Below are 13,354 nucleotides of genomic sequence, written 5' to 3'. Positions count from 1 at the left end.
ACTTGCCATATAAGTGAAAATTACCCCATAGCGCTTCAATTTACTCCGTCCTCTTTTTACTTCAATGGGGCCAAAAAAATCCACTCCTACATTGGTAAAAGATGGTAGGTCAGGGTAATCCTTTCCAACGGTAGGTCTGCCCTCTTTTGTTCACTCAACTTTCCTTTATAGCGTCGACAAATAACACCCTTTGAAATGCTCTGGGAAGTGAGCGAGAAGTTATGTGGCCTGGCATGAAATAAGCTCTGGACCAAATATTCAATATATATTCATATAATGGTTCAGAGACTTTCATAAATTCTGTGTGGAGAAATATATAGAACTGCTGAATCTACTGTTTTTGGTCAAATTGTAATTATTCAGGGGTAATCTAAATGTTTTGTATGGAGTAAAATAATTCAGCTTATTAAAAAACATCATGGTATATGATTAAACTGTCTTTTACTTCTAATAATATCCACACATGACAATGAACAACTGGCAGATGAAATTCCCAGCTTTATAAGGCAGCAGATTAACTCCATGTCTGCAGTCCAATCGCAGAGGTTGTATTTGTCAAGTGTGACTTTAATTATAAAGTTTGGTACATTTTGAATTAGTTTAATATGACTGAGCTTGAGGTATAAAAGTTCAATGGGTATGTATACTTTTGCAAGGCACTGTACAAGTAATTAGTGGATAGTGTTTATAGACAGAACTCAATGACTATGAAAACATACATTAAGGAAAAACCACTCTCTGCACTGACAAGTTAGAAACAAGTTAATTAAGCTTTGACTGAAAAGTAGTGATTTGTGATCTGATGTCACACAAATTAAATTCTGCCTCAAGAAACTCCCTTGCTAAGATGCATAATGTTTAAAATGATCATGTTTACTAATTTTACTCTTTTGGTGTGCAAAGTTGATTGTGAATGCAAGAGGTACAACATTTCAATGCAAGTTAAAACATTTCAAATGGTCTCCATTCAAAACTATTAAATGTACATGTGGAATTCCTTGTATTTGGATCTAAATACTGTTTTTCACCTAGATTGTCCACAAGGAACACCCAGTGACCACTCAGAACTACCCAAGTTTTTATCATAGTCTTTCCTGAGTTAGCATGTAATTAATTAGCATTTATTTAATTTAATTAGATAAGAGGCACATTCTGTGTTACCAGTACCCATTGATGAATATTACTGAGTGAGAACGCAAATCAGGGTAGAAGAGAGAGCTTTCATGGAAAACCTGATTCTTTTTTGTACCATTTGTTTACGAGAACAGAAATCATCATCGTTTTATTGTGTAATTCATTCGAGTACCCATTTACAGCATTTACCAGACACCTTTATCTTGTTAAAGGGCACAGCAGTAGCAGCTTGGAGTTTCTTGGATTTGAACTTTGAACAATCTTCTGAGCAGCAGGTCAATGTCTTAACCACTGGGCCTTGGAAATTTCAGTTCATTTCAAATTTAAGAATTGTCATTTGTACTTTCGTAAAATAAAAAAGTCTAGAATGATCGTTTGGGGTTCTGAGCATAGAGGTACTGCTGTCAATATCTAACATATTATCCTGTTTACAATTGAAAATGTAACCAAAGTGCCAACTTTCAGGATTTAACCAAAACAATTTAAAGGTCTTTGTTTTTCCTCATCTCCTAAGTCAATTAACTAGAAACAAGGAAATGCTGTGCTAATGGTATTTTATTGTGAGGGCAAATTAAAGAGTGTATTTAATTTACCAAGAGGTTTATTTGTAAAGCAAAAGCATTATTATCCTCACAGCTGAGCAATCTTCTGGTGTAGGACAGCTTTCATGTCTGTGCACTGCAGATTGTCTGTAATGGTGGTCAGGAAGTGGCGTGTATTGGCTACCTGTAGGGTAGTGCTACTTTTGGGGTATGCAGAGAGTACAGCTTCATAGTGAGACAAAATTTCCAGTGCACACAGAAACAAAGGCTCTGGCTGTCCAGGAATCATCACCTGCATGTGGAGAACATGGCAGAACAACTGAGTCAGCACAAACAGAACCTCTTGACTGAGATTTTCAATACTCATTATGGGGCTTTTAGAAGAGGTGGTGGATTGGAGTGGCAATTTGTTCCTCACAGAGTCAATGATGCCCCTCATGGCAGAAGCACATAGCAGGCCTACATGCGCCCAGCCTTGTTTAGGCAACCATCCTGCACAGCTGGAGCCACAAAGCAGCTGAAACATACGAAGCAGAAATACAGACACCTGCAAGTCATTAGGAAATGAACGAAGGTTGAGTAATGGGAGGAAGTCCACATATTCCAGGGAGTATGGTACATGAAGCTTATTTGATTGGAGGAGTTCATGCAAGACTTTCAGTAGCCTCTGCCATTCACCAACTGTGCACCAGGGGAGAACCTGAGACACCGCAACCAACAGGCCTTTACTGAACATGTTTAATTCCTCTGGGTCCAGCATGTTTAGAGATAGGGTGTCCAGCATTATTTCCTGAATGTGATCTGACAGACAACAACATTCAATCCAGGCCAAAAGGCCAGTGCCTTGACCATAATGAGGCAATTCTAATCCAGACCACTCCTGCTCAGAAAGCACAGATACAGCCATAAGGGAGCTTGGCACTTCATATTTGAAATGCTCTCCCCACACTTGTTTTAGGTGAAAGCGGACAGTCCAGTCAAGTTTTTCCACTTTTGCATAAAGCCAAGAAAGTGCTCTGGACCAAGTACTAGGAGTAAGAGCCACTTCCTTGCCAACTGCCTTGCCCATTGTGGTCAAAATTGAGATCAACAACTCTTTGGATTCAAGAGTTATAACAATATCGCCCTCTAATTGTTGTTCCCAGCACTTACTGCAATTATTCATAAGCTGAGCAAGACAGTACAGGAGAGCAAATGGAGAGCAGTTCATTATCCAGTGAGTGTCATCATCTGTGGATATTTGGGCCAATGCTGATTGTAAAAGTCGAAGGCACACTTCAAGTCTGCATGGTTGAGGGCTTGAAAAGGAAAGGTAAGGCAAGACAAAAGCATGTACAATATCCTCTGGCAGGAGAAAGCTTAGTTCTTCTCCCCTTTGCCCAGTTATTTTGGACTCTATTAATGATGACAGGAAACAAAGAAACTGTTCTTCCTCTTGATTTGAAGAAAGTTTGTTCCACATCGTATCTTGCAGACATCTGAATAACAGGTTGTGTTCTTTGCTTCTTGTCCCACTCGGGTCCCTTTTGCTCATAAATCCAGAAAGCTGTTGGAGAATCTGAGCAAGGAATGTATGAGCACCAAGGTTCACCACAGCCATGTGGCAGCACCGGTGCATCGTGGCCTCAGGGTTCTGGAAGGCCACACGTGCCACAGCACTGACAGCTGAGCTCAAGTTGTTTTTTGCGTCACCTTGAATAATACAATTGAATGCAAGATTGAGCTCTTCATCATAGCCTACGGTTACAGCACTGGGAAGACAGCCATGCAAACCCTTCTTAGATAAGGTAAGAATTTCAGAAAGAACTGAATTCTTATCTGGCAAAGGCAGCTGGGAAAATATTTCCACAACAATATCTTTGAACTTTTTGCAGTGTTTCACATCATTGTTTTGGCATTTGTATATAAGAGAAGAGACCAAGGCCATGACCAGGTCTTTTTTCTGAAATGTACCTTTGTTTCTTTCAAGGCAGCTTAACCACTCTGTATCACCAAAACTCTGGCTCAGTTTGGAGGCAAAAAGTTTAGGGAGATCCTCAAAACCCTTCAAATTGCTGTCAATGATCATTATGGCAACACTTTCTATCTCATTTGATGAACTTTCAGGTACATTAAAAGATGTGGATGCAAGCAAATCTTCCAAAGTTCTTTTCAAACTATTTACCATCTGTTCATTTCCCTCCAGGTTTCCAGAATGGATTTCCAAAGTTTTAAGAACTCTGTCCAGACTATCCTTGAGACGGATTGCTAAAGCACTTGGGTCATTAGTGGGCATCTTCAATAACCCTTTGTTTTTCCATGCACACATTAATTCAAGTATTGTATCCATGGCTTGGCTCAGTGTAATTCCAGACGGTTTGCTCCGAGCAGGAGTGAGTATAGCAAGAAGATCTCTGTGAGACTCACGGATGACCCGAATAAGATCAACATCTTCTAAAGGATTATTTCTCTTTTGCAGGCTTACCGAGTGGGCAATGTTTTGGAGTTTGACTTCAGCTGGGATGTCCGTTGCATGGTTCAACAGAAAGTAGGTGTACAGCATATCTAGGCAGTTGGAGAGAGCAAAATAACATATTTCAGATGACATTACAGCATCCTTTATGTCCTGTAATACTTGGAATAAGATGGACATTATGCATGTGTTGGACACCTCCACATCTGGGTCAGGTTTAAATCGTTTTGAAGCTTGTGGTGAGCAGTCAGAGAGGGTCCGTGTGAAATGAACATACCAGGCTGTAAAGATTTGGTCATGGTTGTCCTCAGTTTCTTGCCTTTCTTTCAACAGCTCCCACCACACTTCCAGCAAAAATTTTACATCAGGTTCTGTAGTGTCCTTTGCAACGTGTTTGACCAATTTCTCCAGCTCTGTGCGCTGATGAACTGGTTCAAAGCACTGCAGCAATTCAACATAAATCCTGAAGAAGCCCATGGATTTGATCAGTTCAAACATTAAAGTATGGTTAATATTTGGGAGGCTATTCTGAAAGGCAAATAACGGATTTTCCTTCCAACTGATATCAAGATCATCCCCTCTCTCATTTTCCAAAATTTTACTCCACAGAATACACAGAATCCTCTTTCTCCAGTGAAGCCTATCATGCTTGGTTACACACAACTGTCCACATACTTCGGTGACTGCCTGAACAATAGGGCATCCGACGTGCTTCCAGTCCTCCTTTCTCAAAGCAGACAGAGGCTCTGGCTGACACAACTGATTTGCCAGAAGAAATCCCCCCTGCAAGACTGCAGACTTCTCACAGGTCAGCCAGGACTCTGAAGGCAAAACAGACAACAATGTAACATTGCTGTTAAAATGGTTTCCATCACCACTTTTTAGCATGCATGTTTTTGTCTATCAAGGTAATTTTATGCTTTACAGCTGCAATGCAAGTCAGATTAATCATTAATACTTTCTGGAATAATCATTTCACAGATGTTTCGGGTACTGTACACTGGCTACAAAATAGGACAACAAGCCAAGACTGAAACATTATGAATATTAGTGATGATAAAGAATACAAACAGTAATAAGAAATCAAATATAATGATTTATTCCTATTCAGTTAAATTAGAAAATAAATGTCTTTATTTCACTGTCATTTTAAATACACAATATATATATATATATGTATGTATACACACACACACACACACACACACACACACACATATACATATATATATATATATATATATATATATATATATATATACACACACATACACACACATACACACACACATATATACACATATAAATATATATTTATTTATATATATATATATATATATATATATATATATATATATATATATATATATACACACATATACATATATCACACACACAAACATGCTTATGTTTTTATAGTTTTTATATACTGTACATCACGGACAGACTACATATCCACTGACTCCTGCCATAGCTAACTATGAATGAATTAAATGAATGAACTTAGTCACAGTCACATAAAAATGCCATACAACAAATTACAGTTAAAATACAAAAATAAGATAAATTGTGTATCATCAAACGAACACATCAAAAACACTCGCGCGTTAGAAGTAAAGAGAATGTGCATGAATACAACTTAATACTTTATTACCTTGGTCCATAATTGTTTAGCTTGGAGCCTAAAAGTCTAATAGTGTAGAAATGAGTTTAGACCACAACTAAAGTGCGTGTTCGCGCTGTAAGACACGTGATGCTGCGTGAACGTTGGAAAGCAGAGACTTTTCTACGCGGTTCCGCGTCAACGAGATGCAGAGAAGAGAAGCTCAAAGCAACCCATAAGTGCGTCTGTGTGTGAGCAGCGTCACCGTGCGTTCAGAGACTTTCATGGATTCCTGGCTAAATTCTAGCCGTTTTTTCCTTCCTCGTGTTTTATAAAACAGTGTGCTCCAGTCAGATTGGGGCAAGTCATAAAGAGCAATAAGGCTGTATGTTGCTCAGGTCTTGAGGAAGACAGAAGAAGAGATGTTGTGCACAGCGCGCGCCTTGCTGAGGATCAGGTGCTACATGCGTTTATATGGAAACGAAAGTGAAAGCAGTTTATTTTCATGGCGGTTTGTTGGCTCTCCGGCTGCAGATCTTTGAAACTGGGTCTATAATGATTACTGCTGTTGGTGGATTTTTCCTTGTTTTCTGGTTTTCAGGTGAGCTAGTTTAACGTCTTGTTGTTGTTTGTGTCTGTAGTTAATATGATAATAAAACTAATGGACCACTAACCAGGAAATACTCATTTCTAGTCCACCTCTTGTAAGCAGTTTGACAGCTGAGATCATTTCGATTTATGACGATTCTAATAAAAAATATTGTTGGAATGGTATTTATTTATTTGTCATTTCATCAAGACAATACAATTGCATTGTATTCGATCATTATAACAATAAGAATGATGAACATTTTGAGAAATTCCTCAATAAATTCTATATTGAACTGAGGGGAAAACAAGTTCAACAATAAAAGAAAAAAATATTTGTACTTGTTTGCATTAAAGTGCTACATTTACATTTAGTCACATTTACATTTAGTCACATTTACATTTAGTCACCCTAAGTCACTCTTATTCAGAGTGACTTAGGGGCCTTGCTCAGTGGCCCAACAGTGGCAGCTTGGTGGACCAGGGATTGAACTCACAACCTTCCGATTAGTAGCCTTAACAATGCCATAACCACTAGGCTGATTAAGATAATAAATTGGTTGTGAAGTAGACATATTACTGCTGGCATTTCTATTTTAGACATAAACACAATTTTTAATTATGTCTGTAGGGTCTTGCCTTTAGTCTCGAAATTGAATGTGTTTTAATCCCAATGTTTAATACATTATGAGTAGCAGGGGGCAGAGTGGCTTAGTAGTTAGTGTTTGCATGTTCTCCCCACTCTTGGAGGTTTCCCCATCCAGTCCAACGACATTAGTGGTAGGCAGATTGGCCTCACTTAATTATCTGTAGTGAGTGTGTGTGTGTGTGTGTGTGTGTGTGTGTGTGTGTGTGTGTGTGTGTGTGTGTGTGTGTGTGTGCTGATGAGCTGCAGTAATGTTTGTTCTGGTTTTAATTATGTTAAACTCAAGTAATGTTATTTTGATCTCCAGCTCGAACCTACAGTGACATTTTGTTGAAAGACATTTTCTGTGTGAGCAGGTGTATATGGAACTCAGAGGTTATATGATGTCCAGTGGCTGCCATGTTTATTTCTGGATGAGACAGAACAAATAAATGATGAGGGTCATAAAGAAATTAAGTTTCACCATCGAAGTGCAGGACTGCAGTTTGGGAATTCAGGAGACAGTCCTATAAACCCCAATGCTATCACTTTCCTTGTCACACGTGAGTACATAATTAGCAGACCTTTAATTAGCAACTTTTAGAACCATTTTAATGGGTCATAGATGGACTAACAAATGTGTTATTGTATTTTTTATGTAGCATCAAAGGTGGATATGACGCATTATGTGGAAGGTGACAAGGACTCGCTGCAATGTGAGATCCAGAGATATAACACTAAAGGGATTGTAATGCGTTGGCCTGGTTTTGGTGCACAGGAACATGATGTCTGGTTCACATGTACTCTCCGTCATGATCAGGGCTTGTTTCACCTCACCACCTTTCTCAGACACACACCTGCACAGGAAGGCATTCAGAAGATTGAAATTGGAGACAGAGAGCTTTTGAGCTCTACAGGTAATCATGAGCACACTATTAATCTAATAGATTGATTATCAGGGCTTTTGTTGTATGGTATTATGTTCCTCTACTGCATCCTATTAGCTTTGCCTTCTTCACTGTTTAAACAGCTACGATGGTTGTCCTGACACGCACACCTGTAATTCATGTGGGCCTCACGAAGGAGCAGACCCTGCACTGTCAGTTTGCTGTGGACCACAGGCAGGCAAATGTGACAGTGGAGTGGATCCTACAACGGCGTGGTGAGCGCACCAAACTCTTCAGCTACTCGAGCCGCACAGGCAAGCATGAAGGCAGCGGAGTGTCTGTGAAAACTCTTGCAGCAGGAGATGCCTCTCTGAAAATACCACTCACTAAGCAGACAAGCGAGGGCACATACACATGTTCGGTGTTCATCCCACCTCTCCACTACAACAGTGAAATTGTTCTCAACATTCAAGGTGGGACACTCAAGGATGGTTTTACAAAGCAGAGTGTTAAATTATTGGTTATAAATGTGGAAGAATAATTATAGATCAGCAGCTAAGGCTCTGTATTAATGACCAAATGTTTATGAGCCAAATCTTATGAGCTTAAAAACTAATTTGGACCACATTTTCAAAACAGACTTTAACACACACTATGTACTGTATATGGCCAAATTCATTGGGACACCTGACAATCACACGCATCCTCAATCTGTGTGCCTTCCTCAATCTATTGCTACAAAATTGGAATCACATAATTGTCTTTGTATGTCTTTGTATGCTGTTTAAAGTTTCCCTAGGTATGTAATTCTGACCTTCACTGGAACTAAGGACAATGTCATGGCATCAAAACAGTGCCCATGTGCATAAAGCAAGTTCCATGAAAGTCATGTTTTACCAAGGTCAGTGTGGAAGAACTCAGGTGTCCTGAGCCCTGACATCAACCCTATTTAAGACCTTTGGGGTGAACTGGAACACATACTGTAACCCAGGCTTCCTCGCTCATCTTCTGTGCCTGACCTCACTATTGCTCTTGTGGCTTAATGAACACACTCCAAATCTAGTGGAAAGCCTTGCCAGAAGAGCAGCAGCTATTATATACACCAGCTCTTAATGCCCATAAATAGCTCTAAATACCTTGTTTATGCCCATGGTTTAAGAAAAGGCACATACAGGTGTGATTGTCAAGTGCCTGAATACTTTTGACCATACATGGTACTTTTACCAAAATAACATATAATGACTTGTGCTTTGTTATCCTGTCTTGTTATCTTTCTGTAAAGTTATGTTAGGAGTCCATTTAGGAGTTATAAACATTCAGTGTGGTATAATCAGTCAGTCCAAAATATTACTGGATTTCAGAGTTTCACCATGTAAAGATTTTTGTAGGCTACTTCACAATTTAAAATATGATCATTATATAAACTACTTTATATGAAATATGAGCAAAATGAGCAACTATAATTGCTAAGGGTAACTACTGCTATCTAAAATTTTTATCCATTAATCAACAACTTAATCTTGCTTCTTATTGTATCCGTCTGCTTTTGTTGCTGTCTGTTACGTCCCACCAGAACCACCGCGTGTAACAATGAACGTGGGATCAACCTTGTCTTTAACCCTGGGTGAGGAGAGGAAGGTGGTGTGTGACACTCAGGGTTACTACCCACTCGATGTGACCATTGACTGGCTGCGAGAGTCTGTGGAATCTGGCCTCCTGCCTGAGGTTATGAAAAACGTTCTGTACTCCAGCCACCGCCACAATCAGGATGGTACATACTCGCTCTCAGCCTTCTTCCTGCTCAGTCCTGACCTTGAGGATTCTGGGTACAAGTACACATGCCGTGTGCAACATCAGTCTCTGCGCACACCGATCCGCAAGAGTTTCACGCTCATTGTCACAGGTAGAATACAGCAGACTCAATTACACTCTCCAGATAATTAACCTGCATTTATTAAACTGGAAACCAAAATGAAACTTACCATGTCGGAAACCCCCTAAAGTACCACTACCACATGTCTACCACTAGATGGCAGACAAGGTGTAAGATCCTTAAATGTCACATTTGGATATATTGTATATCTTTCTGTAATTTTCTCTTTTTCTCTCTGTTTAGAGCAAGACTCCACACTGTGGTACCTCTCAGTGTTTGTATTCATAATGGTCATGATAGGAATTCTCATATGGCTGGTGCCTCAGATTATTGCTGGTAAGAGATTTTTTTTCTGAAATGATGTTACATTAATCATTTGTTGTTGTTTTTTTATATTAATATATAAATGTGGTTTTGAATTTGGGTCAACATGATTTTGGCATAGAGGGGGAAATTCCAATACATCATAGCCACAGATATTATGGCTGTATATAATGTCAAATGGATTCCAATTGCACATTTAATAATGGAGAAAAAACTAACTAGCACTATCTCACAATAAATATTGTTTGTACAGATTAAAAATTGTTTGTGTAATGTCCAAAAATGTAGTGCAAAAAGCACATCTAGTATCCAAATAAAAGGCCACAGTTGCACTTTAAAGGAAGGAAAAACTGTGGATCATCCCACTGATTTCAGATCCCATCACCAGCCACTCATGTGGACTGTTTGCAGTTAAAAAGCTTTCATTCTGAATGTGCTAAAACATTGTAAAGAATAATATAAAATAAAATAAACAGCACAGCGTATCAGTGTCAAACAATGGTTAAAGCAGGAAATAACTAAATAGACTCACTTTTTGTCAAACCGTTGTACTGACAAAAATTAGAGATAAGGTAAAAAAAATAATAAAGACAATAATTATAAAGAGGCTTCTTGGAATTACATATAAATATAAAGTAATTACATGTACACACTAAATGTACTGCATATACTTACATAAACGAATGCATATAAACCCAAATATATATAAATCTCGTGAAGGGCTATGAGCAAGCTAAAAATCACTGAGACCTGGATAAGGTCTAGAGCATGTCTCTCACTGCTTAAGCCGCTTAAGTTTGGTTTGTCTCCACCTCTGTGCTTAATTTTTTTAATAGTGAAATAAATCTGTACTAATGAGGATCCATGAATTTTTTTTTTTACAATTAGTGGGGGGTGGGGGGTGTAAGAATAAATTTAAAAAGCCTTATCCTAGATTATTTCTGAAATTTAGAGTATACTCTGAATGTCTTACTTATCTCTAGTGATTAAAAAGGTTTTAATATTGTATTATATTTTATTCAAATGCATTGTTCAATGTACTGTTCAAACAGAATCAAATAACTGAATCAGAAGTGATTATTCCAATATAATTGTACTACTTATTGAGAATACAATATGAAAATGTGATTTATTTTTCTCTGTCACAGCAAGAAGACGAAAGAAGGTGAGTGAAACTATCTTAATGTTGTTTGTCTTGATGTGAGTGGGGCTTCGTAGTGCAGAGCAAATTTGCATGGTTTCAAATGAGGAAAGTTTTTTTTTGTGTTTGTTTATTCTTCCTATAGAAAGACTTCCTTCTGGTTACTGCAGAGTTACTTTTAGGTGCAGACATAGCACAAATTATCTGCATTAATAACTAGTCACAGGTGTGCATGTTTAAAGCATACTAAGAATCCAATGTTCCTGTAGTGAAAGGAATATGTAAAAATAATCACTAACGTGAGGATATTTGCCTAATGCTGTCAAAAATACATTTGAAAACAGAAAGCTTTCTAAGGGTTCTAAGTTACTAAATTAGTCTAAATTACGGTCATGATTTTAAGAATTATTTATTCTCATAAACTGTATTAATCAGTGCAAATAAAAAATAACGCATATGAAGATTTTCCTGGGCAGACCACACAAGTAGCAAAATGTGTGTGTGTGTGTGTGTGTGTGTGTGTGTGTGTGTGTGTGTGTGTGTGTGTGTGTGTGTGTGTGTGGAGATATAAGTGCAGATGTTTGCCATGTGTCTGTTTACATTGTGTGTTTACATAGTGTCTCCTGTGTGCAGAGGTTCTGAGAGCCCATGCCAAAGGAATTATATCTCTACTCCATGGAGACAGACGACACCATATCCCTCTCTCTACCTCTTCCTCCTCCCCACCCCTTCCACCTCCCCTGCTGTACCTTCTGCATCGCTGGAAAAGCTAAGAGGCTCTTGTGAACTACAGTGTCTGATCTTATGGTTTATGAGGCTATTTACACTCAAATTGCTTTGACTACCTGAATACTTCAAAGTACCTACTGTAAAGTACCTAAAATACCCAAAGTACCTTAAGTACCGAAAGTACCTTAGGAACCGAAAGCACCCAAAGTGCCAAAAAGTACTGAAAGTACCATAAGCACCCAAAGTACTGAAAGTACCTTGAGTGCCCAAAGTACCAAGTACTTTAAGTGCCCTAAGTACCCAAAGTACCCAAGTACCTAAAGTACCTTGAGCACTCTAAGTACTGAAAGTACTGAAAGCATCCTAAGTACCGAAAGTGCCTTGAGTGCCCAAAGTACCGAAAGTACCTTGAGCACCCAAAGTACTGAAAGTACCTTAAGTGCCAAAAAGTACCTGAAGTACCCGAAGTACCAAAAGTACCCTAGGCACCAAAAGCACCCAAATTACCGGAAGTACCCAATGTACCGGAAGTACCCAAAGTATCGAAAGTGCTTTAAGTACTGAAAGTACCTTATGTACCTTAAGTACTTTATGTACTTTGAGTATTTTGGGTACTAATGGAGCCATTTGTGTGGAATAACAAAGTCTTCTGAAGCAAATTGCATGACAGTTGGCAAGATGATGCAAGTAAGTACATTCACATAGTGATAAATAATAAAATACTGATAATTAGAAGAGAAAATGGGAATACTTTGTTTTTGTTTCTGATGGCTCTGGCTCTGGCCATCGTTAAAAATACTGCATAATTAAACAGTTTATGAATCAAGTTTTGTTTAAGATAGTCAAATTATTCAGCTGTTGGACCTTAAATTGTTGTTATTAATAATATTCATAAATGATGATAATAATGATTCATAAATAAAAAATAATAATAACTGTAAAGTTATTGTCTACTCGGAGTTCATTTCTTGTTGAATTGTTTATCTGCTTTGACTTTGTTAAGGCTCACAGAATCTTCAAACCACCGGGTGCTATAAATTGTATGCTGCTATATGAATCACATAATTTTCCACATTAGTAAATGAGCTTTTAGATGAAACAGCTATGTGCAATAGATGATTAGGACATGCTGCTGTTCTCTCTTAATTTTGGCTGTAACATGACTCTGATGGCCTGCCTGAAGACCTTTGAAGGTATCCTGGCATATGCTTGGTTAAATCTCTGCATATGAAGTAGTCGTGTTGCGCCCCCGATACCCTGTTAGGTACCACACTATAAACACTTCAGTTAGGAATGACAGCTGTTCCTCAGTGCCTCCCAGTACATTTCCCCACCTCAACATGTCTGATATCTGCTCACTTAGCTATCACACTTATCATTAGTGAAGTCAGTTGTTTTCTGTTAATACTGAAAATCATACTCTCCAGTTTATACTGGATTCTTACCATTGCACTTT

The 13,354-nt window shown here is 38.4% G+C and overlaps 2 protein-coding genes across 2 annotated transcripts; one reads left to right on the top strand and one right to left on the bottom strand.

Annotated features, from left to right (window-relative positions):
- Positions 1 to 1,671: 1,671 nt before the first annotated feature.
- gemin4 (gem (nuclear organelle) associated protein 4) lies at positions 1,672 to 5,948 on the bottom strand. The gene is made up of 2 exons (XM_027147301.2): positions 5,783 to 5,948; positions 1,672 to 4,949 (listed from the first exon to the last, which is right to left on the bottom strand). Exons 1-2 carry the CDS (start codon positions 5,790 to 5,792, stop codon positions 1,765 to 1,767), a joined length of 3,195 nt encoding a protein of 1,064 aa, XP_027003102.2. The 5' UTR covers positions 5,793 to 5,948; the 3' UTR covers positions 1,672 to 1,764.
- A 102-nt stretch (positions 5,949 to 6,050) lies between these two features.
- On the top strand, positions 6,051 to 12,840 carry dhrs13b.2 (dehydrogenase/reductase (SDR family) member 13b.2). The gene is made up of 8 exons (XM_027147319.2): positions 6,051 to 6,332; positions 7,322 to 7,507; positions 7,607 to 7,861; positions 7,975 to 8,304; positions 9,405 to 9,734; positions 9,948 to 10,040; positions 11,177 to 11,193; positions 11,803 to 12,840. The coding sequence occupies exons 1-8, from the start codon at positions 6,206 to 6,208 to the stop codon at positions 11,809 to 11,811; spliced, it is 1,347 nt and encodes a 448-aa protein (XP_027003120.2). The 5' UTR covers positions 6,051 to 6,205; the 3' UTR covers positions 11,812 to 12,840.
- Positions 12,841 to 13,354: the final 514 nt, after the last annotated feature.

This window comes from Tachysurus fulvidraco, chromosome 11 (assembly GCF_022655615.1).
Source record: "Tachysurus fulvidraco isolate hzauxx_2018 chromosome 11, HZAU_PFXX_2.0, whole genome shotgun sequence".
NCBI lineage: Eukaryota > Metazoa > Chordata > Actinopteri > Siluriformes > Bagridae > Tachysurus > Tachysurus fulvidraco.
The sequence above is the reverse complement of the archived record's forward strand: the minus strand, read 5'-3'. Positions and strand labels throughout refer to the sequence as shown.